Below are 26,026 nucleotides of genomic sequence, written 5' to 3' on the forward strand. Positions count from 1 at the left end.
GCTGCAGAGGCCCCAAAGCTCAAAGCAAAGGCAAAACCAAGACTTTGTCAGACATACAGAAGATATCTCTGAACTTCTGAGGTCATTTCAGAATTCAAGGAACAATTGTGTGTGTATTTGTGTGTGCATGTCCAGGTATTTGTGTGGATGGTGGTGTGTGTGCCTGCAGTATGTATCCATATGTATCCATGTATCCTGTTGACATATCCACAGACACACAATGACAGTGGCCCAAGAGCCCCAGAGGAACTGTGGCAGCTGGGCAGGTGCAGTGCTGGCTATGAATGAACCATCTGTGACATCCCAGAGGTAGAAGTAATGCATTGAAAATGAGCATTTCTTTCCATGTGGGCCAATTGGTTTTCAGAGGCACCTTGTTACCGTCAGAATGAGTCACGTGTGGGAGGCTGAGGGCCAAATTAAGTCTGTGAACTTAAAATCAGGCACTCAGTGAATCTAGAGTTTAAAATAAGAAGACAACCTCATTTGGGGGAAAGATTGAACCAGGAAATTAAATGGCTTCAAGGAGAAACAGAGGTTCCTGCCTGTGCTGGCCAAAGGGTGGTTGGTGCAGAGGATTGGAAAAGCAGTCCTGCCTGGTTCCCAGGGACCTGCTGGTTTTGATGGGCTGCCTGATTCCCATTTAGCTGTCCAAAAGTTTTGGTGTTCACAGCTCTTTGACACCTCTTTGGGCAATGTGGGGAGTCTGCCTCACTGCACATCAGGTACAGGGCTACTCACCCAGAAATGGGAAATTTGAAAAATATATATACAGTGGCTCGATGGCTCCAAGAAGCGGGTGACTTAGGCTTGCATATTTTGAAAATGTTTCCTGTGTGATTTTGATGCTGTAGATGGGGTGGCCTGAGGGACGTAGCAACTAATGAGGCTGGAAAGCTAGAGACAGGCCTGTTCTTGATGGTTTGGGATGCTATGCTAAGGAGTTTGTACTTTATCTTAGAGGCAGTTAAAGTTTTTTAGCAGCTGAGTGGCAGAGTCAGATTTGCAAATCAGAAAGACAACTTTGGCAGCCATATGTAGAATAAAAGGAGAAGAGCAGGAGATAGAGTGGGGTTGGGTTTAGGAGTCCACTGTAGTACTCCAGGCTTGAGGAGATGGAGGAGAGGCAGGCTGAACTCAAAGAGCAGTTTTGGAGTTAGAACCAGCAGGATTTGGTCTGGTTGATGAGCTGGGTGAAGCTTCTTCATTTAGTGCTGCGGGGAGGGGAGACAGGTGATGATTCTGTTAACAGAAATAGGGAACTTAAGGAGGGAGCATGTTTGGGGAGAAGACAATGAAGCCAACCTTTGAAGGGTGAGTGAAATTCACATGGAGGTGGCCAATGGCATATTGTATCTGAGTCTGGAAGCTAACAGGAAAGTCGGGGCCTGGTCCAAATTCGTGACTATTCATCTGCAGAGGACAATTAAAGTTAGGACTCTGGGAGATGCTATTCATCAACTTATCCATGAACCACAGGCCTAGAATGAAGCACCATGGGTGTACGGTTTTGCTTCTTGGGGCTGCAGTCTTGGGGTCACCTTCCCAGCTGTATCAGTCCATTCTCACATTGCTATAAAGAAATACGAGAGACTGGGTAATTTATAAAAGCAATGAGGTTTAATTGGCTCATGGTTCCACAGGGTGTACGGGAAGCATGATGCTGGCATCTGTTCAGCTTCGGGGGAGACCTCAGGAAACTTACAAGCATGGCAGAAGGTGAAGGGGGAGCAGACTGGTCACATGGCCAGAGCAGGAGCAACAGAGCAAATGAGTGGGGAGGTGCCACACACTTTTAAACAACCAGATCTCACAAGAAGAACACACTTGCTATCCCCAGAACAGCACCAAGGGGATGGTGCTAAACAGAAATCCACCCTCATGATCCAGTCACCTCCCACCAGGCCCCACATCCAACACTGGGGACTGCAGTTTGACATGAGATTTGATTGGGGACACAGATCCAAACCTTATCACCAGCTGACTCTGTCCTCTGCCTCCTAGAGCCCTACTCATGGTGAAGGCCTTCTGGAGCCCCTTCTTCTCGATTTCCCCTTTCTGGGTGTGCAATACTCCCCAGCCAGCCTCCATCATGTCCACCTTTCTTAGATGGCCACTGTGGCAGGGAGGTCCCAGCAGTCAAGGAAAACCTCTTAGCATTTTAGGCATCAGAACTGGAGAGGTCCCATTGCCCAGTACCCCCTTTTATAGATGGAAAAATTAAGATCCAGAGATGAAAGGGCTCTATGAAGGCCACAAAACTCATCTCTGGCACTACCCTCATGAGGCCATCCCAAGCTCCCTGACTCCCAGCTGGGCTCCTCTCCATAAGCTGAGTGCGGGTCTGTTGTCTTACAGGACTACACGCGGGTGGTGTGCCCTGTGATCGATATCATTAACCTGGACACCTTCACCTACATCGAGTCTGCCTCGGAGCTCAGAGGGGGTGAGTTGGGCTAACACCTCCTCCCCAGTAAGGATTTTCTTTTCCTCCCAGTCACTGCTTTTAAGTGGGGAGAGTGAAGGAAAAGCTCTTAGTGGCTTGTCGAGAAAGCTCAGCCTGCAACCTGCACTATAATTACCTTAGCTTGGCCCTTACCACCAGGACTATGGATGGAAGGGCTAGGGGGTGGGCAGGATGCTCCCAGCACCCAGAGCTCCAGCTCTAAGACAGGGCTCACCCCACTTACGTCCAAAAACGTGATGGGAGCAAGGATTGTTCTGATGCCAGCAACGGGCACCACCCTCTCCTAGAGATGTGATTATTCTGTTAACAGGAGTAGGGACCTTAGGGAAGGGAGCGTGTTTGGGGAGACCCACCCCAGCTCTCCACATAGGGCCCACTGTTGCCCCCACTGCAAGAATGACTTTTAGGTGGCTCAGGTAGTTTAGGAGCATCTCGCAAACCTCCTGCTCACACCTTCCTGAGACTCAGTGCCAAGGCCCACATTCCATGACTGTCCATCCTGTCACCCTCGGCCCCTACCCCTAGGCTCTTTATCCTCTGCCCTTTATTTCTAACCCTACACAGCAGAGAAGGCTCAGAGAGGCAGTAGTGGGTAGAGGAAGAACAGGAAGCTGTGAACAGAGCTTTGGCAGCCATGCTGCTGATCAGCCTAGGGAAACCTGCAATCCCAGGGACCGGCCTCTTTGAGACCTGCCTCTCCAGGACCTGGGTACATTCATGACCTTCTAGAGAAGGTGCAGAATGAGCAAGTGCTTTTGAGAGACCAAAGCAGGTGGGTTGGTGCTGTGTTGTAGGGTTTGACTGGAGCCTCCACTTCCAGTGGGAGCAGCTCTCCCCAGAGCAGAAGGCTCGGCGCCTGGACCCCACGGAGCCCATCCGGTAAGTGGGAAGGGTCCGTGCAGGGGTGGGCAGACCGTCGCCACTGGATCCTGTCAAGTGTAGGGAGGTGCTCAATATCAGATGTCAAAGCATCAAGCAGACAAAGGGAGCCCTTTGCCAGGCCATCTCCACTTTTGCCTTTATTTTAGGAGGTTTCTATCCTCTTGGGGACTTCTCGCTGAGGGGATGGGGGCCAGCAGAGGCCTGTGCTGAGGTGTGCTGCCCGCCCTCACACATGCCATGATGTCCCTGTGCCTCCTGCTAATGTTGGAGCCCAACGTTGGTTGAGTGGTCCCATTCGGCCTCTAGTGAGGGGAAAGATGGTCCTTTAGGGCCAGGAGCAAAGTCCCAGGGTCTTGGACATCAGGATTCAGCCCAGGGATGTTGAGTCAGCTGCTGCTGTAAGTGGAGACCAATATGAAGGTCACTGTGACGTATTCATAAGCACAGCTGCCCTGTTTTCTGCAGGAACATGACAGTGGCATGAACTCTGGCAGCTTTGCCAGGCTGTGGGTGGCTTTGTCCTAACCCACATTCTCTCCCAGGCCCCACTGTGACCCACAGCATATGTGGCTAGGGCTTTGCATGGGGCCTGGGGACCAACTGAGGGCTTGGGGTAGAGTAGAGCATAGTGGTCACCACACAGGGGAGCCTGTGGTCTCAGCTTCAAGAGTGATGGTCTTGGTGTCCTACCTACTGGACAGTAAACCCGTCCCAGGCCTCTTGGGAATACTTAAGCTAAAACAAACCTGCCTCAGGTGGGGCAGCAGGAGGATAAGAAGTGCATGGATAGATACATAGGCCACTGGATTTCTCAGTCCAGATTAGGGATGCCCAGGACTAGCCAAAGGCATCTCTGTGTCTCTGGTGTTGCCACATAGTAAGTATTTAATCAGTTTTGTTGCACTGGCTTAAGTCAAATTGAGGACAAAGGGACTAGCAAGAGCTAAGAATGGAATATGAATGGTGACCTTCCAAATGGGGGTAGGGACTCTGAGAACTCTACTGTGGGGTAGGACCTTGGTCTCATCTACCTGACGGCCCCTCCTTGCTCCTCCAGGCTTCTCTGTTTGGAGAGATACCAAGAGCAAAATTGGAGCCAGATGGTACCCAGGACAAAGTCCTTCATTTCTAAAGGGAGAGGGAGGAGGAGCTTCTTATTATGCTGAGCATCACACAGCTCACATCAGCTCCTCATCAGGGGCAGTGCATGGTGTGGGTGTGGGAAGAGCAAAGGGTCAAGGTGATGCTGTGCAGCTCCCATGGGGTTTTCCTGCCACTGTCCCAGGGGTGGCATTCTCAGGACAGGTTCTCTTCTTGTGGGGTAGCTCTGCTCATCAGAGGGCGCTTGTTTCCCAGGATGAAGCCAGTTCTCAGGGAACAGCAGGATGTGGCAGCATCAGGAGACCTGGGCTTCTGACCAGCTGTCCATCAATTACTTGTTGGATATGGAAGAAAACTCCCTTCACCCTCTGGATCCACTGAACGGGGGCCAGGTCTTTGAGGGCTTGCCCACCTATCCAGCCACTGATTATTAGCTTGGAATCTGCTCCCCTCCTGCCTTCCTCGGTAGCCCCTTTTCAGGCATTTCTCTGGCATCTCTCCAGGGAAGGTTGGGGACTGGGGCGAAGAAAAGGAAAAAAAATATGAGGGTGTGTGTGTTTGCTAGGGCTGCTGTAATAGCATATCACACACGGGGCTGCTTGAACAACAGAAATGTATCATCCCGCAGTTCTGGAGGAGAGGTCTGAGATCAAAGTGTCCAAAGGGTTGCTTCCTTCTGAGGGCTGTTCTAGGCCTCTCTCCTGGGCCGGTAGATGGCCATGTCTTCCCTGTATCTCTTCACATCCTCTTCCTTCTGTGTGTCTGTCTCTGAGTCCAAATTTCCCCTTTTTATAAGGACACCAGTCATATTGGGCTCATTACCTCATTTTAACTTGATCACCTCTGTAAAGACTTTGTCTCCAATTACAGTCACATTCTAAGCTACTGGGAGTTAGGACTCCGGCATATCTTTTTAAGAAGGAATTCAACCCATAACAGGCATAGAGAGGAAAAAAAGAGGAGAGAGAGCCCAGTTTCAGGAAACAGATGCGCTGCTACCAAGTGCCGCCTCAGCCCTTCTCCGCGTGGTCGGTAGCCCACTGTCCCTTCTCCCAGTAACAGAGCTCCCAAGAGAGCCCTGCTGTGCAGAGCCTGTGGAAGAGGCTGGGGGAAGCTCCCTGGGTCATCAGAATAGCAGGGGTCCTGAGTGAGCCCTGTGTCCCCATGGGAGATATGCTAATGAGTGAATTTGCCTGTCTGCAAGGTCAGGAGATTTACAATCACAGGAAAAACCCTGGAGCTTGTTCTCATTTTAGGTAACTGGAAAATGTACTGGCCCTTCTCGAGAGGAACAGAAATGGAAAGAAAATGAGAGTTTTCTTCCCCCAGTGGGGTTTTCTTTCCCCAAATGGGAAATGGGTGTTTCAGACTCAAGGGGCTGAAGAATTTGAGAGTGATCTCCCCACTAGAACTGATTCCCTCTCTTTTTCTTCCAAATGCACAGGACTCCTATCATAGCTGGAGGGCTCTTCGTGATCGACAAAGCTTGGTTTGATTACCTGGGGAAATATGATATGGACATGGACATCTGGGGTGGGGAGAACTTTGGTGAGTCCCTGCCTCTGCATCCTGACCTATGCTGTTCTATACACCCTGGGGGCTGGGGCGGGGACCTCTGTGGTTTTGGATCCAACACCAAGCTGTCAGAGAGTCACACGTGCTTGGGATGAGGTCTTGGGAGATGGTGAGTTACTCTTTTGGGGGAAAGCGGGTAGGGTGCCAAAGGAATAGTTGTTGGAGGGTGTTGATAACAAGGGAATCTCTCCATGGGGCTGCATGGATGTTGAGGACCAGGGAAACATGCTCTGACAGACTGTTAGGGGAAAGCTGAGATGCAACAGCCAGGAAGACCAAGGAGGAACACCAAGTCTGAGGGGTCAGACACAGGCTTGAGCTAGGAGTGATGCATTTGAAAATTTGCAGTTGGAAGGAGCTTGAAGAAAAAGAATGAGGAACAGGAACAACAGTGACATCCATTAACATCCATTAAAGTCTGTTGGCTTCTTTGATTGCAGCACACAGTTTCGGGTAATGAGGAGGGTCTGGGGATATTTTGCCCTTATCTTATAGTGGGAGAGGAAGGAGTGAGGGAATGGGGCTGGGTTATAGGACCCAAAACTGTACAAACAGATGGTTGGATCTGGTCGTGGTGGTTTAGAGCTGAGGCTTGCAGCCACAGGAGAAACTGCGCAGTCAGAAAGACCCATTCCATCTAGTTAGTGATACTTAATACCTCATTTCCTTTGTGTATTAAAGGTGTTAACGTCAGGATACTAGCTCTACTTCTTGGGGTTGTTAAAAGCCATTGAAGTAAGTGTGTAAAATCTTGGCACCATGCAGGTATAATACATGTCAGTTCCCTCCAGCAGGTGAGACCTAGGAGATCACTAGGATAGAAGCTGCACGAGGGCAGGGGTTGGGGTCCATTTTGCTCCTGGCTGTCTCCAGTGCTTAGCATAGTGGCTGCCAGGTAGGAGGCCCTCTGTAACTATTTGTTGAATGAACACATCACAGTAGAGTAAAAGGGAGCCTCCCAAAGTGTCAGGACCCTCCCCTCTCTGGGCACCATGGCACATGTCTGGCACGGGCTCTCTGAGGAGGGGCACAGGCCAAGAGAATGATCCATGGGGCACATCCTAGCATTTAGCAGTAATCCGTGCATAGTCTGCTGCCATTGTTTTCTCCTGTTTCTGCCTCCAGGGTGTTTTATGGCTTTCTCCCTCAGTCACTAAGAGTTATTTCCTGGAAATTTATGGCTTCGGGCCTGACCCACAGCATCTGTTCTCCCAAACTGGGCAGTGTAGAGAAATGCATCAGAAAAGTCAGTCTCCTGCCATACAGGGTCCAGAATGGATGCCCAGCAAACAAAACAGAAAAACACCCCAACACCCACACAAAATCGAATCCCTTCCCTGGGACCTAGCCCACGAAGGCCTTCTGGAATGTGATAGGGGGCTGTTGGTGTGGGGTTCGAGGCTGGGTCTGCCTCCCCCAGCCCAGGAGAACTTGGAGCAGGTGGACCTTTGGTGTTCTCAGTGGGGCAGGGACTTCTCTCTTATGGGGTGGAGCCCATTTTTATGTCTTGACAACCTCGGTATTTCTTATAGTTAGTGATTTGTTCCAGCCTTTCTCTCAGCCATCAGATGAATCCTCTCTACAGCATTTCTTATAGACAGCAGCCATCCAATCTCTGCTGAAATGCTTCTTATAATGATGCATTCGCTATTTCACAGTTTGGCATATTCTGTTGTAGATAAATTCTTTGTTGAACTATTAGAGAATTCTTCTAAGTCAAAGCCTAGCTACCCCATCTTCTGTCTATCGGGGCTTGTACTGCCCTCTTGAACTGCACAAAGTGAGTATGATTCTTCTTCCACATGGAAGTTCTATTTGGATTCAGGCAGCATGAATTCCAAGGATGGCACAGTCTGGTCCATTTTGGTATTGGTAGCAATACCTTTCCTTGCAGCAATGTTAACACACATCTGCTCAAATCAAGTAGCAATCTCATCTAGCTGGCTTCCGACTCTTTTGGCATCAACAAGGGCTGATTGGAATAGAGAAGTTGGAGAGGGTGCTGGGAGGTGTGGGAGAGACATTTACAATCCATCACAAAATTTTTAAACCACAAAAAAAGCACTGCCAACAGCTATCACAGGAAACACTTCATTTTACCCCACCCCAACATTCCATTGTGTTATAGCCAGCTAACAGCACTTTGAAAGCCATTTCTGGATTTTTTTTTTTTTTGGCATTTTATATGCCAGAAAATGCAGTGCTTTTCCAGTGGTGGCTGTATCACGTGGACAGTGTCACATCTGCTGGTGGGGATAACAAGGCACCTGAGTACGTGAAGGGGAAATTTGAAAGAGGGTTCCTGTGAAGATCAGGGATTTGGATGGGGTGTATGAGTGATGCTCCAGCTGTGAAGGGGAGATGGCACTAAGGGGTGAAGAAAGGAGTCCTGGCTCCAGAGTGTGGCAGGAGGGGCCTCCTACCCACCAAGTCACCAAGTCCTGCAGATCAACTGCCCTACAGCATCACTCACATCCGTCACCTTCTCTCCATCTGCTCCAATACTCTCTTCAGTGGTCCTCCATCTCTATTGTACTATCGAATCTGAGCTCTCACACCCCTGCCAAAGTGCTTGTTTTGAAATGCACACCTCCCCACCCCTTCCGGGCCTGGCATTCTCAGTGGCTCCCTTTTGTCCTAAGGGGAGACTCACACTCCTCAGCTGGATACCTCCCTCCCATGGCCTTGCCTGCCTCTCCAGCCTCATCAGCCTGCTCCTGCCTCAGCCTTAGGTCCAGAGGTACCAACAGAACCTCCCACTCTTCCCAGAGTGAGTCCAAACCACTATTAGGACCTAGCTTCCCTTTTCCACCAAACTTACTCTGCTGCAGAAGCTGACCCTCTGCAGGACTCAGCCCCGGGGCCACCTCCTCTAGAACCAGGAAGCTTTCCCTGCCCTACCTCTGGCCCACCCTCTCCCTCATTCTGCACCCTTCAGCACCAGGTTCTCTTCTCCATCACTGCACTGAGCCCTTGTGTGTGTTTGTCTCTTTCTTCTTCTGTGCCTGCCACCCAGCCTTCTACCAAACCTGGGGCTCCTTACAGGCAAAATCATTCATCTGACTTCTCATTCTTGAGCCAGCAGTGGTAGAAACTACTCACTAAATATGGGTTCAAAAAGCCAGAGACTGAATGGGAATGGGATTCAAGATGGGAAGGGCAATATATATGAGGCTCCATTTAAAATAAGTTTCATTTGGATTAAATGGAGCCCTAGAGAAACATGTTTAAGGGCTTCCCTTTAAATACGAGAATAATAGCAGCTGGTAGAGACATCTTTCCTTTCTAAGTAATAGAATTTCTGTGTGTTCTAGACATGTTTGTATATGTTGTGTTGTCTTTATTTCACAGCACAAAGATGCATGAGATGATTGGGACAGGCTCTGGCCAGAGTGTCTGTGACCTACTCAATAGCACATGGACCCTGCCCTACCCCATCTTGGTTTGCATGGGTTAGAAGCAGCCACTGATGGATTGGCTGCCGTGGCCATGTGAAAGCCGTGTCTCATACACTCACATACCCTTACCTCAGTGCCACCATTTCCCAAGTATTTCTAAGGTGAGCTGAATAGTTTTGATCATTACATGTGCATTTCAGCCTATGAGCAGATGTTAGGGAAATGTGGCTTTTAAATTTTTTTTCAGAAGTTGATTTGCATTAAAATTGGATGCTTAAACTGCAATTTACATAACACAGTGCACATGTAATGTATCTACTTTGAGCTGCATCCTACTTTTAGCTTTTGGTCTTTAGAGATAAAAGGAATCTGATAGAGAGACAGTGCGTGTGTGTGTGTGTGTGTGTGTGTGTGTGTGTGTGTAAAAGGAATCTGTTGCCCTAGTATAAAGTCTGTGTGTGTGTGTGTGTGTGTGTGTTTGTAGGGGAGTGTATGTGTGTAGGAAGGGTGTGTGTGTGTGTAGGTATGTAAGTGGTGCATATTTCCAAAAAGGAGCCCTTGGCACATATATGAAGGGCGAATATGGGATTCCTGAATTTAGAATGGGGGATTTCCAAAGCACAGCAGGCACAAAAAGCTGCTGAGAAGAGAGAGGTGAGTTGGGGCCCAGAGAGGAACTACCACCACCTGCTGTCCCAGAATGTAGTCAGGGACATCAGGCTATGCCAGGCTCAGCTCTCCTGAGTGTGTAAGTATGTGTGTGGCAGGGGGTGGGTAGGTGGATGTATTATGGGAAGAATGTGGGCTGTGGAATCAGGTAGGCCTCAGTTTAAATCCTATAATCATCACTAAGCATTCATAGGCCTGAGTTTAAATCCTGTAATCATCGCTATGCATCCTTGGGAAAGTTACTTCACCTCACTGAGCCTGTTTCTAAGTCTTTAAAGTGGATACTGATCCCTGTAGTAGGGAGAACAGCCCCCACAAAGATGTCCACACCGTAATCCCTGGAACCTGTCAAGATGTTACCTTACATAGCAAAGGGATTTCCCAGATGTGTTTGGGGTCATTAATCAGTGACCTGAAGGTAGGAGATTATCCTGGCTTTTCTGAGTGGACCCAATTTAAACACTTGAGCCCTTAAAAGTAGAGAACTGTCTCAGACTGGAGGCAGAAGAGAAGTAGCAGATGAAACCAGAGAGATGTGAAGCCCGAGAGGTACTGACCACGGCTGCTGGAGGGGGCGACATGGAAGTAGCTGAGAGAGGCCCCAAGTTGACAGCCAGGTGGAAAAGGGAACCTCAGTCCTGCAACCCCAAGGAAAACTGAGTTCTGCAGACAACCTGAATGAGCTTGAAAGTGGATTCATCTTCAGAGCCTTCAGAAAGAAGCCATCCTGTTGACACCTTGATTTCAGTCCGAGACCCTAAGCAGAGGGCTCCGCCAAACCCACCCACTAAGTTTGTGGGGATTTGTTATTGCAGCAATGGAAAATGGTAGTAGGCCCCACGTCACAGGGCTGTTGCGAAGATTAATTAGATAATGAAAGTGTCTGTGCTCCACCAGGGTGAGCTGCCTTCTCTTTCAGAGAGCAAGGTTTGTTAAACGAGGATTATGTGTGACCTGCTGGAGTCGTTTATTCCTTGACTTTCTCTTTCAGCCTCACTGTTTCCATGATTGGTGGCTCAAGATTAGGGACATGGCCTCATCTGAGAAGAGCATCCAAGTGTGATAGAAAGTCAGCTTTTCCCCCAGATGGAGAGTAAAGCTAATGCAGTCAGCACTCTGTTCCTTGTCTGGGCTACTGGCTAAAGCCCCATGCCCAAGGGAGACCCCTTGAGGCCGTCCTTTCCTGCTGCTTCTCAACTTCCCTAAGTGTAATTGAGTCCCCCATCAGACACTAGTTGCTCTGTTTGCATAGAGAATATGGAAAGATAAAGGTGTCATCTGGCATTTGCAGTTGTGTGGGCATTGCAGATCATGGCATGCCTGTGGTCAGTATTTGTCTAGAGTAAGAGGTGTGGATGGAGACTTGATTGTCCCAGCTGTGGGTGAAATGCAGTTTTGCTCACAGATTCAAGGCGATGTTTTGTGGGCCAATAAGATTATCTCTACCCAAGTCCATTCATTCATTAAAGAGTAATAACAGAGCTTGCTTTCTAGCCCAGTAGATGCTGGGAACTTAAAAATTACTGAAAGGCAAGGTTCCCCGTTGTACATAAATATGTGTGGACTTACGAATGACAATAGCCAGGTGAGCGTCTGTTTCTCAGACAGAGGTTTAAACTTGGCCAAAAGTAGAATGGACAATGCTATTGTACACACAATACACACACACACACACACACACATACATTATATGAGGCTCCATTTAAAATGTGGTACCGACGTGTAATAATTCTCTTTGCCTTTGTTTAGAAACCAGGCTATAAAATGAAATTAGAACCTTGACCAGTATGGCCAAGCAGTGGCATATGAATAGTCATGGTTTGCTTCCTGGAGAGAAAGCTGCTCCTTCTCCCCTGAATTCCTGTCCACCATTCATGGGCTTGCCAGGTAGAAGTTGTTCTGGTGAAGGGCTAGGACCCTGGGAGGGGTGGTAAGAACTACTGATCAGCTGATGGAGAGACAAAAGGAAAGGAGGGTGGGAGGGCAATTTGCTCTCAAATATTTACCTGACGCTTAAAGAAAGTAAGATTATAACAGTGCCCCCGATGAGGATGGAATACTTACACATCTGCATGCCTGGAATTCAAAGTGGATTTGGGTCTCCGTAAGGCGGCATTCATCACCAGGGAGATTATGTGGGCGCTGACTCAGCAAGAACCCCCAGCAAGCTCCCTACACAATTTTTTTTGTTCCCTCCTCCCTCACTTCAGAGATGATGACTCTGCAGGTGCTGCAGCCTCAAAGATCAGAGGCCCTAAGCTATACCTGGAAGGTCTGCTGCCTCACACATGAATCTACAGCACTTCCGATAGCACTTGTGCAAGCCCCCTTCACAGGACCTCAGGACGGCAAGACTGTCCCAAAGGTCTCAGCAGATATTACGAACCACCAGGCCTGACCTGCAATCCTGAGAGGATACACATCATTTCCTTGAAGTCGGTGATGTAGATAAGGATAGAGCACCTGTATACCCCAGATTTTAAATAACCCATACTGTCATCCCTATAAATCATCACACTAATCTGAAAACTCCAAGCCGCATCCCTCAGACTGCCTCTTGACTCTGGCAGCAGCACAGCGATCCATGTCAAGACATGTGCCTCCAATAATTCCAGGCATAACCATCTGAACTCCAGAGTAGAGACACTCTTAACTCATCTCGGCTGCGGGTTCCTCTGGGTGGCAGCAGCCAGCCTGAAGGAGACCTGAGATGGACATCCTTCAGGACTGGATGAGTGAGTTGATAGGGTAGGAATGTGACAGCTAACTATATATTTGTCACTCTTGTTAGTTTGTGAGTGCCTTGAGTCGGTATCTTTGCATCCACAGCTGTACTGGCTGGTGGAAGATGTTCAGTATGGAGGCAGGGTGGTGTCAGGGGAAGAGCATGAATTTCGGAGTTGGAGAGATGTGCTTTCCTGCTTTTGAATGCCACCAGCTCCTCGCTCTCAGTTGTCCTATCAGAGCTGCTTCTGCATCGCAAAATAAGAACATTAATAACAATGGAGCAGGGTTGTTAGGACTAATCAGCTACTGCCTGCCTGGCCCAGAAGTAAATGAAGGGGTCATTTTCCTCCCATGGCTAATGCTTGCAGAATTGCAATACTCAATTTTTGTACTAAGGCAACAGACGTAAGAAAATTAGAAGGAGGAAGAATGTCTTTAGACATTTAGAGGAGGCAGGGCTGCAGCACGCTGTGGAAAGATGCTGAGGGCATAGGAGATGTCTTGGGTGTGATAATGTCCCGTGCACCTCCATAGATACCTCAGCCAATCATGGAAAGTTGGTGCCAGAGTCTGGGGCAGAGTTGGGGCTGGTAGGATGAAGGCCAGTCCTCAGCATACAGCGAACTCTGGGAGCAGAGGTGACAGCAGTGTCAGGAAATGCTCCGAGGCAGAGTGTTGAGGGGATGTAGGAGAAGAACATGGGATTTGGCATGTTCTTCCAGAAGGAAGGTAGAGAAGGATCAGGGCCGGGCAATGGTGCTGGCCTAGCTGGGGACCTGTGCATGGCTGTGGCAGAAGGGAGAGGTCAGTAGATTCAGAGAGAAATAAAGAGCTGGGAGGGGAGATCATAGGAAAAGAAACAGCTGGTGGGGAATGGGGTGGGGCATGGAGTGGAGGCACGGGATGGAGGCACAGGTTGGAGGGATTCGCTTTGCAAAGGCAAAGGGACATATGTCTCATTTGAATACAAGGGAAGGAAGAGACTGTAGATGAAACCCATACATATCTTTAGAAGAAAGCTGGCACAAGATGTGTAACTTATATCTAGCGAGCAAGGACTCCATCTCTAGTGTTGAGGTATTGGAGGGTTTTCCATTTTGGGAACTGGAGCAGGCCCTGTTTTGAGTCTCTGGAGAGGAGTTGATTGGCGCACAGACATGAGGCTGAAATTCACACGTGCTGACACAACTCCACGCACGGACCTCCAGGTTCCTCTATGTGCTACTGCAAGATGGGGATGTGGGTGCCAGGCAGTTGGCTGAGCTCACTCCTTGCTCAATGACTCATGTGAAAAACGATTCAAACAGTGCCCCAGCCAAATGCCAACTCCCTCTATACCATGAGACTTTATGGAGAGTCAAAATCTCAAATGTGAAGTACACACATTTCAGGTGTCTCCTGCAGTGTGGCAGAAGATGGGAAGAAGCATCTGTAAGTCATTTAAGAAGTTAAAAGGGGGCACAGGTGGGTGATGTCCATGTTTTAAAGAGATTGGCTTTAGAGGGATGTCTCATAATAACTGCTGCTGATCTTTCAATCACACTTAGCATTTACACAGTTGTTCTCAAAATTCTATTTGATTTGATGCTGACGGCAGTACAGTGGAGTGTTTTCATGACATTTGTTTGACATAAGAGCAAATCAGGCCTCTGCGAGCTTAAGCAGGTTTCCCAAGGATGCAGCTAGCTGGTTACTGCAGACTTGGGCCTGCTGACTGTGAAGCTAAGTTCTTCCTGTTTCCTTTCCCCCATGTTATTGCCATGATTCAGTAGCAGTCATGAGAAGTCCTCTCTTCCTCCTTGAGTCTACATGGTCCCCACCCTGAGGGGAATCCTGGTTTCCTGGGAGTGAACAGCAATAGGCAGAGGGGGTGGTGCAGAGAAGGTGGTGGAGTAGGGCTAGTGTGAAAGAAGTCTTACCTTAGTCCAGGGGCCTTTCCAAGGAAATGTGGGAGGATTCAGGTAGGTGACAGGTAAAGGTGGCTGGGGACAGGTGAATGAGAGCATGGTGCAGGACACACATGTGATATGAAGGCCCTGTAATACCTATATCCTTGTTCCCTTCACCTGAACACCCAGCCTGCTTCCCCATGGCTCCTCACATGGGCAGCCACATGCTTGGGCTCGACTTCAGAAGCATCAGCCAGACCAGAATACCTACAGATGAGGAGCTGCCTTTTCTACCAGTGACAGGCCCAGTGGGATGCAGGAAGCAGCCTGCCCTCGCTGCGGTCAGTTAGGGGGTACATTATCTGTAGAAAATTTAAGAGCAGTATTAACACTCACAGTCATTCTGCTTTTGAATGTCACCATGCACTGGCAATTTTAACCAATGAGGGTGATAAAATTCCCTCCCTCCCCTCTTGGTATGCCACCACTTCCTTCTCAGGGCAGAAGCACTACTTCAAGCCTGCTAGGGTGCAGTCCTGGGGAGAAATATACTCATCACAGCTGCCTCTGCTAACTCCATCCCACCCACTTCTCTGAGGGCCCATAGCAGCAGCCAACCAGGAAGAAATGGGTGTGTGTGCAAACCTAGGGGACACCAGCAACAACAGCTTTGAGGCTTCCAGCATTTTCTAGAGCTGCTTTCAGCTCTAGTTAACTGCACAGACTTTCTCCTCCTGAGTTATGGTTCAGATGGCTCTTCCCCAGTGGTAGAATTGCATTCACTGTGGAAGGAACTTTTGTGGACACCTTGCCCTGAGGCCTTCTGGGGACTCAGTCCCCTCTGTTGCATCCTTGCTGTGAAGTTTTCTAGCCTGTCCCGAGTCTTCTCACGATGGTCACCTTGTCCCTGATTGTTAGAAAATTCTCCCGTATTCTAGATTGAAATTTCTTTCGCATTGGTCCTGACTCTAACCCTCTGGGATCACAGCGAGTGCATCTAACCAGACTTCCACAATGAATTCTTCTGCAAGTTACAAGGCAACTCTCTTGGTGCCCCCAAGGCTCCTCCTTTCCAGGCTAAGATGTTGCTGCAGAGCCCCCTGCCCTGCCATGCTGGCTCCTGAATATGCTCCAGAGGCCAGCGTGCTGGTTTGCACTGTTTCCCTGCTCACTTATACCACCCTCCGAAGTGGTAGGACTATTCCCATTTATGGAAGGGGAAACTGAGGTCTCTCAGCCAGTGGAGCCTACAGACTGGCTGCAGAGTCTGTTCTTTGGCCTCTGCGGGGGCCTCACCATTTCATTAGACCTGGGGCCTCAAAGCTGGAGCAACAATAATAAGAGGTCATAGGAGGGGCATGACTGTCTTGCAGAAATCTCCTTCCGAGTGTGGATGTGCGGGGGCAGCCTAGAGATCGTCCCCTGCAGCCGAGTGGGGCACGTCTTCCGGAAGAAGCACCCATACGTTTTCCCTGATGGAAATGCCAACACATATATAAAGTAAGTGCCCAGGGGCTCATCGCGGGTGGGCAGCAGCACAGGCAGCCATGGCTGGGCGGCTGCCGGTAAGGGTTGCAGCCGTCCCTGGTGCTCTGTTAGGCTGCCTGTGTGATTTGGACTGGCCGGGGCTGCACCTCGTACTACCCAGACTCTGCTGGGGTAGGGAAGGCAGGCCTGTCACATCCAGTGTTAGGGCCGGAGGCTTCCTTAATGCTTCTGAGGCTTCAGAAGGCCCCACGTGAGGCCTCGTGGGCTTCAAGTCACCCATCAATGCCCTCCTACAGGGCATGGGCTCAGGATATTTGGGGTTTTGTGAGATGGGGGAGGGGCAGCCCTTTTTACCTTGGAGTTCTAGAACAGCCAGTTCCCCACCTTCGGGCTGGGTCACTAGGGGAGTGGTCTTTGGGCAGATGCAGGGAGTGGGAAGGCCCAAGGGATGCAGCTTAGGTGCCAGCTCCAGGGCCTGGCCAGCAGAGTCAAAGGGTCCAGGCTGGGGCAGGGCCTGAGACCCTGGGCTCCTGTCTGCTGGTGTGCTCTCCTCCCGTCTGGGGGGTGGTTCTTACGGGGACTTAGAGACCCAAGAGTGCCCACTTGCCTGTTGCCTGATTCCTCCCTTCATCCACTCTTTTTTCTTCAATTTCTCCTCTCGATCTTTCTCTTCTCCTTTCAAAATAATTTGTGAATATTCCTCTTTCCATCTTTTCCTCTTGATTTTCTCTCTTTCCCCCACCGTCTGTCTCTTGTCATCTGATAGCTTCACTCCTCCACTTGGTCTCCTCTTCCTTTTTTTCTGTCATTTGGTCCATTGGGGTAGGGGGAGCTGTGTCATCACATCCTGACACAGCCACCCCAACACAGCTGTCCTGGAGGAGACGTGGGTTTGAGCAAGGGGAAAATTGGCCACAACTTTTGCAAAAATGTAAAGGGCAAGGGTAGGGTGATGAGAAAATCAGCAGGCCGGGAAGCAGTGGGGAACAAAGGCAGGGCTGCCTCAGCTCTCAGGTTTTCAAAAGTAAAGGTGCTCTGGGGACGTCTGGCACAGGGAAGTGGTGGCTGTGCAGGAGCCATGTGGCCGCCTGGAGGGGGGCTGGCCTGGAAATGAGGGGAAGAGCCTGGGGCTCCAGACAGTCATTGTCTTTGAGACTGGGCCCTGGCCAGTGGGCATCCTGCATGCCACTGGTAGGTCATTCAGTTTCTAGAAGATTGTGGCACAGATGTCTGCTAAACAGCTTCCAATGTGCTAATAGCTAGGTCAGTGGAAGGGGCCAGGGAGGCACTGTTAACTGCCTCCAGTGCTCCACCGACCAGGCTGTGTGTGCATAAAGTGTCATTGCAGGTCCTAGCTTAGAAGGGCTTGCCATGCTCCTCTCTTGAATGCTTCTGCTCTAAAGCAGAGCTAGCATCTGAAAGAGCACCCCCTTTTCAGTTAGGCCCCAAGTTCCCTTACTTGGCCTCAGCAAATACCACCGCTGCCCAGGCCACCAGCCATCTGACTGTTTTCTGACATCTTTTCTCTCTTTTCTGGGGCTCTTTCTGGTACCCCTGATGGCTGAGGGATCCTTTGTGTCTGTCTCTCTGTCTGTCTCCTTTTCTGTGATTCGTGGGGTCAGAGTCAGGGAAGATAACCTGATTTTAAAAACTAGAATGCTAGCAAAAAGTCTGGAAAAAGAAGCCTGATTACTTAGTTCTTTACACCTGCAGCAGGCTAACTGCACAGCCTATGGGAAGACCTGTGTGTGCCCACTTTCCCCTTGGAGAGCTGGGACCTGAGCAATTCCACTGTGGTAAAGGACAGAACCCGGGAGCAAGAGCCCGAGGACAGCCAGAAGCTAGATGCCCACACAGGCCCTGCCTTTGCACTCTTGGTTACTGGCAGTGAAGGGATGCCAGTAGGGTTCCTGAGCCTTTTCTCCCTATTTCTTTGATAGCCACAGAAGTTCAGTTTCTGGCATGATTTTCCTGGTCTTTATCTTTTGGGGGAAAGGTTTGTTGTTACTAAAGGTGAGCATCCCTAATCCAAAAATCTAAAATCCAAAATGCTCCAAAATCTGAAACTTTCTGAGCACCCACATGATGCCGCAGGTGGAAAATTCCACACCTGACCTCATGTGGCAGGTCGCAGTCAAAATGCAGGCAGACAACCCACAGTTTATTCAGCATCCCTAAGGGAAAAATATCATTACCTTCAGGCTATGTGTATAAGGTGTATGTGAAACATGAATGAATTTCATGTTTAGATTAGACATGAGTCCCATCCCCAAGATATCTCATTATGTGTATGCAAATATTCCAAATAAAAAAAACCCAAATCCAAAACACTTCTGGTTCCAAGCATTTCTTGTAAAGGATACTCAACCTGTACTAAAATCTTGTGTCTTGGGGTAAAGACCCCTTTGGAGATTGGGTGGGGCTTGGCTGGGCTCAGTGCCCTGGGAACAGGAATGATAGTCAGTTGACCGTGGTGGCCCCCACCTAGGTGGTGCTGCCAGCTCAGCCCACACGTGTATTTTAACTGGCACTCTCAGGGCCTCTCAGACAGCCCCTTACTGACACTCCTTGTCACTTCTTGTCTTCCCAGGAACACCAAGCGGACAGCTGAAGTGTGGATGGATGAATACAAGCAATACTATTACGCTGCCCGGCCATTCGCCCTGGAGAGGCCCTTCGGGAAGTAAGTGTCCCTTCAGGTTGAGGAGGGCAGAGACTGCAAAAGAGCCCAGCTCATAGGACCGATACAAATGGGTGCCGATAGGCCAGTCAGCTTAGCTACCCCGAGCTCCCGCAGGGCCCAAGGCTGTGGCTTCTTTCCTATTCCTCAGAGCTCCTGCCCAGCTCTGGATGTGCAGGGCTTTAGGCAGCTCTTGTGGAATGACTGCCTGGCAACCTGGACTGCCAGCTCTAGGGGAGCTGAGCTGTGCCTTGTGCAATGGACCAATATTTCCTGCTTTTTGCAGAGAGGAAGGAGGCAGGACTAGACAGCCTTAGTCCTTCTAGGTGGGACTTCTTCCCTCCAAGTTCTAGGTCATCCAAGCCTAAGCTCTCTCCTTCCTTGGAGGAACAGCATGTGTACAGATGTCCTCTACAGCAGTGCTCAAGCTTCATGGGAGGAGAGGACAGAGAAAGGAATGTTTATTAAAAGCTAGATACCAGGCTGGGCGCAGTGGCTCACGCCTGTAATCCCAGCACTTTGGGAGGCCGAGGCGGGTGAATCAAAAGGTCAGGAGTTCGAGACCAGCCTGGCCAATATAGTGAAACTCCATCTCTACTAAAAATACAAAAATTAGCTGGGCGTGGTGGCGGGCACCTGTAGTCCCAGCTATTCAGGAGGCTGAGGCAGGAGAATCACTTGAACCTGGGAGGCGGAGGTTGCAGTGAGCCCAGATCACGCCACTGCACTCCAGCCTTGGTGACAGAGCGAGACCCCATCTCAAAAAAATAAATTAATTAATTAAAAATAAATAAATAAATAAAAGCTAGATACCATTACATAAGGCATCTCATGAATCCTCCCAACTCTGAGGAATGGGCATAATGACTCCTGGTTTATAGATGAGGAGACTGAGGCTTCTATAGGTTAAGCTTCTTGCCCTAGATGACACCATGGCAGAGGGGGATGGCGGCTCAAACCATACCTGTCTGATTTCAAAACCTGGAATGACCCTGTATTCCCCAGCCCAGAGCTGATTAGAGTAGAGAAAAATAGCAACTTCACTAATGCTATCATTTATATTTCTTTGGGGGCAACCAGTGGCTTTTTGTCATGCTAACATCACCCACTCATCATACGAAGGCTGTTGAGCAGATGGGTTTTTTGCAGCCTAAATTCATAGGTTGAACCCATCACTGAGTGGGAGGATTAAATCAGAACCCACCAAAATGATTTGCACCTCTGAAATCATAAATCCATGCCGCCCCTCAGGTTCTCTCACTCCAAACCTCCAAGGCATTCATTTTCAGTCCTCATCAGAACTTCCAGTCTGTTGGCCATATCAACCACATCCCCCTCACTGCCTTCCCTCTCTAGCTTGGATTCTACTCTTTTAAAAACTGAACTCAAAAGGTCTTGTCCTCAGACCTTCTGTGCTATTGTCCATCTAGCAACATCATCCCCACAGTTCATCCAGGTTCAACCTTGGATGAATCTGACTTTGCACCCTGTCCTCCTGTGCACACAGGCTGCTGAACAGAACTGGGAATGCCAGCTGGTGCTACTAATAATACACCATGGTCGTCAGTCTCAGCAAGGCCCGCAGTCTGCCCACTGGCCCTGCTGCCTCTCCTAGCTAGCGTTCTCCCTCGATCTTCATTAAACCTCCACTCTTCCCAGCCCCTAGTCCACCCCCCTCTTTCGTTGGCAGCAGATGACACCTTCTGTTTTACAGATGAAATAGATGACATCAACTTCCCAAAACAAACCAACCCATTAACTTCACTGCATCTGCAGCATCCTTCTCTGTCTCTTGTCTCAAAGGACAGGCTACGCTTCCTGCTGTGGTCTCCATCCCTCCACCTGTACTCCGGATGCACCATTCATCGCTGCATTCATTCATAAATCAACATTTATCGAGTTCCCACTGCCTGGATTCATCTCCTCTTGCCTCCTGGCGCAGGGCCTCTCAAACATTAATGTGCACGCAGATTTCCTGGGGATCTTGTTAAAATGAAAATTCTGACTCTGGAGGTCTGTATTTCTAATAAGCTGCAGGTGATGCAATGCTGCCGGCCTGAGTGCCACAATTTGAGGAGCAAGGTTCTACCGAGGAGGTTCCCAAACTAGTCTGCATATCAGAGTCCCCTGGGGAGTCTCAAACCGACTGCAGTCTGTGCCCTTCCTCCAGAGAATTGGTTTACTTGCTCTGGGGTGTGGCCTGGGCTGTAGAATTTTTCTAAAGACCCCACACCAGGTGATTCTAACATGGGGACAAGTTTGGGAACCACACTCCTTAGGGGGCTTTGCCCTCCGGGTGCCTCCACTCTCTCCCTGGTCCCTGGTCTCTCCTCTGCTGCATTATTCCCATCAGCATTTAAGCTTACTCAGTGTCTTACATCTTAAGAAAAAAAAATAGGAGGGGTAGGAAAGAAAACAAACTACAAAAACCCTCCTTCAGTCCAACATTGCTCATCATACACACTCTGTCTTTTCCACTCCTCCAATGCCCAGCTTCATGAAGCAGTGGTCTGCTTTCTTTTCTCCAGTCCCCTCCTCGCTCCTGGCCCCCAAGCCCTGAGACTGCTCCCATCTGGCTCCCTCGTGACTTCCTTGCACCCTGTACTGTCCTCTTTCGCTGCCCCATCAGCATGAGTCTTCTCCCACCCCTGGCCCCTCTGGTGTCCCCCGGTCCCTAGGCTTCCAGAATTCTGCAGGCCTGGCGTTTCTTCTGCCGCTAGGCACTGCTTGCTTGGTCACATTTGCAGGCTGTTTCCTCTTCCTGCTCCTTGTATGATGGTCTTGCCAGAGGGTCCGTTAAAAAGCCTCTTCTTACTACATATTCTCTCTGGCATTAAGCACTATATCTATACTGCTGATATTTGCATCTCTATTTCTAAGCTAAACCTATCCTTTGAGCTCCAATCCCTTCTATCCAATTATCAACTGGACACCTCCACCAGGATGTCTCCCTGGTACCTCCAACTCAACAAATCCTAAACTGAACTCATGACGTTTGCTCCTAAACTTACTCCTCATCTGATATTTCCCATCCCCATAAAGAGTTTTCGTTGCACCTGTTGCCCAAATCAGAAATCTAGGTGTCAACTTTGAATCCCTCTCCTTCTCTTCCCCATCCAAATGATCACCAAGTCTTGGTAACGCTGCACCATCATGCACTGAGCACACAGGCCCTTGCTAAACACCCAATATTCAGCATTTTAGAAACCTGACCTTCCCATCCTGATGGAGCTTAGAGTCTCGTGATGAGCTGTGGTTGGTGCTCTGTAAGAAGAAGTTCTAGTGCAATCTTGAGGTGGGGAGTGGAAGGAAGTGAGTTGGACAGGAAGCAAGGCCAGCTCTATGTGTTTGCCCAGGAAGAACAAGACATGGCTGTAACTTAGGTGGGTGCCGAGAGGTGTGGAGGCACTCAGCCTGTCGTTCTTCATTCCTACCCCCACTTCCCTGTTTGAAAGCATGATCAACACCTGAGTTTCCACAGCTGCCTCCCCACTACCCTCCCTGGCCCCAGCTTTGCTCATCAGACCCATTTGTGGGCCAGCACTGAGATGCTCTCCAAGTACAAACCACCTCTTGCCCTGCTTAGGACCCATCAGTTTCATCCCAATGCCCTTTAAACAAGTCCAAACTCCTTGGCAGTGCCTCACAGGACCCTTTATGGTCTGTCTTTGCTTTCAACTCACCCGTTTCTGCTCTTCCAAATCACCACCCATACATTCACATACACATCTATTTTAAGATCCTGCAGCACTCTTCCTGCCCGCAGAGCTTCTTTCATATCTTCACATGTGCTTATCTCGCTCTCCCCACTGCCTCTAGCAGGGGTCCCTACCTCTGGTTTGTCTAGATAATGTCCCCTTTTCCTTCCAGATACCAGCAGCATCACCATTACTACCCTGACCACCATGGACCCGACAAGCAAGGGTCCCCCTCTGAGTTGTTCCCATAGGTCCCTCCTGCTCATCCTATGTCACCTGGGCTGTGATGGCTTATTTCATTATCTTTGCCTATTGTTCAAAAGATTTCCATAGTATCCCACATTGGGTACAATGCCTGACACATAATAGGTGCTCAATGAATAGGTGATGAACAAATACATGACCAGGCCCCAGAAACAGCCAAATAAAAGGATTTTTTGAGACTGAGGCAGCGGGGAGTGGTGTTTCGGCTGCAAAATCCAAAGAGAAATTGTGAATAAGCAGGCCCAGAGCCCCAGCAGTGAATTATTAACAACACACTGAATGTTCTTGCAGCTTTATTTTGAATGAAAAGTAAAAACACCCCCAAATTCCATCTTCAAGTAAAAGCACCAGTCCTCACTGTCATTACTGCACCATTGTGAGATATTGCTAAGTGTTTCCATAGCTCTGTCTGCAGTTATAGAAATCTGTTCTTGCTTAATTTCCCCAGCACCCTCCAGAGAGATGTGAGCACAGAGCATGGGCATGGGTTGCGCTTTGTGCTCTCAGTCTGGACTGGTGTTGCTGGCGCCTGCCTCTGACAGCTGTGTTTTGTCTTTGTGTCTGTCCACAACCCCATTGCCCCCAGTGTTGAGAGCAGATTGGACCTGAGGAAGAATCTGCGCTGCCAGAGCTTCAAGTGGTACCTGGAGAATGTCTACCCTGAACTCAGGTATCCATCCTACCTGTTGGAACTTTGGCTGGCTGAAAGGAGAGGTCCTCAGCTGGCTTGGTCTGGAGAAGAGGCAGATAATGACCAACTGGATGAGGGCTTTTATGTATATCGGAGGTCTAAGAAGACCAGTTGGCTCCCTTCACCCCTAAAACTAGGAGGGACCCTGTACTGAATCAGTAGCATGAGGGATTACAGTTAGCCAGTAGCAGTATTTCTCACCTGCTTGTGTTTGAGCCCTGACTTACGGACTCACTGACACCAGCTTTATTGCAGGGACACATCTCCCTCTGTAGCTCCTGGGTCTTTCCTTGCCACCTCATTCTTAGTGGCACCCTGCCCTTCTCCAAGCAGTGCAGATATTTTCTAACAGCCCAGCCCTGCCATTCTCGGAACACTGCCCACCCTCTCCAGCTGGTAGTCTTGCTAATCCAATGAGCAGTGGACTCTCCTCTCTCCCTGTGACTCTCCTCCAGCATCCCCAAGGAGTCCTCCATCCAGAAGGGCAATATCCGACAGAGACAGAAGTGCCTGGAATCTCAAAGGCAGAACAACCAAGAAACCCCAAACCTAAAGTTGAGCCCCTGTGCCAAGGTCAAAGGCGAAGATGCAAAGTCCCAGGTAAAGTAACTGGCTAAGGATACAGGACCATGTGTCACAGTAGAGGGAGGCAGCCAGATGACTCTGCCTCCATCACCTGCTCTTACATGACATCAGATGCCCATTTATTCCCAGAGATCAGTAGTGGAGCGTGAGAGGTGTGATCCCCCCACTCTGCCACTGTGCTTACGCTGCTTGCTTTCCAAGTGCAGAGTTCCTCTGAAAGACAGCTTAACAGGCAGCATCCTGCCTATAGGAAATTGCCCATTAAGTTAGCAGGAGCTTAATGAGTTTGTTGTAGTTGGTGTCCTACCTGCTGGCAGCAACCGTGGGCAGGGTCAGGCAAGGCCAATGGCACAGCTAGCTCGCAGATGTGAAATGCAAAGGGGGAGAAGACTACCGCTGGGCGACACTGCCTCCTGGGACAGGATGGAATGCCTGCTCTGTGAGTCTCCCAGCTGATTTAGCTCTGACTGGCGGGTAGTCACATCAGATTTGGTAAAACCATCACTGTCTGCCACCCTGTCTCTGGGCAGCATCCTTCTTCATCCCCAGCTTCACCTCTGCATCTCCTGCCTCCCCTAAGTCTGCAGGACCCCTTGTGGTCCCTTCTCTGAAAGGTTTCCTGTGCTTTACTTGATTCATCAACAAAGTACCTCCCCTTCCCTGCCATGTTTTTTGGGACAGTCTTCTCCCATCTGAGGCTAGAACTGTTGTTTTAAAGGTCACTGACAAATTCACAGCCCATCTCACAGCACTTGGCCTGCTGACTGCCTTAAAGCACGGTGGCTCACGCCTGTAATCCCAGCACTTTGGGAGGTCAAGGCGGGTGGATCACCTATGGTCAGGAGTTCAAGACCAGCTTGGCAAACATGGTGAAACCCTGTCTCTGCTAAAAATACAAAAAATTAGCCAGGCAGGGTGGCCCACGCCTGTAATCCCAGCTACTCAGGGGGGTTAGGCAGGAGAATTGCTTGAACCCTGGAGGCGGAGGTTGCAGTAAGCCGAGATCACACCATTGCACTCCAGCCCAGGCAACAATAGTGAAACTCCGTCTCAAAAAAAAGAAAAAAGGAAAAGCACTTTTCTCTATGGCTTCCTTGCTAACTCCTCACCCCCACTCTCATACCCTTCTGGCGGGTATTCACCAAGGTTCTCAGCTCACTGTTCTTTTCTCTACAAACCATTTCTTGGAGATTTTTTCATGCTTCCAGCTTTGACAGTTTCCTGTTTATTGATTCACAAATTCCATATCTTCATCTATCCGTGAATTCATTTATTCATTCAACAGATACTTCTCTATTAACTGTGAGGATGCAGAGATGAAAGACGAGGTTGTAGGACCTGAAGGGCCCCTCAAAGGGCCTAATGTAAAAATAAGCTAGAAAGTAGCCATTATGATGTAATCTCTGTCCTGGATGGAGTTTTGTCCAGGGTACCATAGAAGTTGCAAGAGATGGCATCCAAGTTAGGTGTGAGGCTCAGGGAAGGTTTCCAACTGGACTTGGAAACGAGTTGTATTCTCAGAGATGAGTAGAAATAGGCCAGGGTGGGAAGGGAAGAAAGGGTGGCCCAGGAAAGACCTGGAGCTGAGCAAAGACGCTGGTGAGGATGCTGCCTTTGCAGGATGGTGGGAGAGTGGGATGTGAGGGGAGGGAGCAGCAGTGAGGCTGGAGAGAAAGCAGGAGCCGAATCCTGGTCTCTCTTCCCATGCTGAAGAGGTTGTGTTTTGTTCTGGGGAACAGGATGCTATGAGATCTCAGGAGAGGGTTGGGAATTGCAGATTTGCAGGTGCTGAAGAGGTTACTTTTTGTCCTGGGGAACAGGATGCTATGAGATCTCAGGAGAGGGTTGGGAATTGCAAATCTGCAGGTGTAGATCTCCTACCTGGACTCTCTCAACACTGGCTGATTGAGTC

At 49.5% G+C, this 26,026-nt stretch overlaps 1 protein-coding gene across 5 annotated transcripts in view; it reads left to right on the plus strand.

Annotated features, from left to right (window-relative positions):
- Positions 1-26,026, plus strand: part of GALNT14 (polypeptide N-acetylgalactosaminyltransferase 14) — a 224,669-nt gene that overhangs the window by 187,654 nt on the left and 10,989 nt on the right. For 4 of the 5 annotated variants that reach the window (XM_003262700.3, XM_030800166.1, XM_004091482.3 and 1 more), the window contains 7 exons: positions 2,359-2,446; positions 3,262-3,346; positions 5,895-5,998; positions 16,082-16,208; positions 18,787-18,879; positions 23,425-23,508; positions 23,985-24,129. In XM_003262700.3, the coding sequence (XP_003262748.1) occupies positions 2,359-2,446; positions 3,262-3,346; positions 5,895-5,998; positions 16,082-16,208; positions 18,787-18,879; positions 23,425-23,508; positions 23,985-24,129 (726 nt within the window). The remainder of the gene's footprint in view (positions 1-2,358; positions 2,447-3,261; positions 3,347-5,894; positions 5,999-16,081; positions 16,209-18,786; positions 18,880-23,424; positions 23,509-23,984; positions 24,130-26,026) is intronic. The other variant, XM_030800167.1, reaches the window with a different exon arrangement.

The sequence above is a fragment of the Nomascus leucogenys genome, chromosome 19 (assembly GCF_006542625.1).
Source record: "Nomascus leucogenys isolate Asia chromosome 19, Asia_NLE_v1, whole genome shotgun sequence".
NCBI classification, from domain to species: Eukaryota; Metazoa; Chordata; class Mammalia; order Primates; family Hylobatidae; genus Nomascus; species Nomascus leucogenys.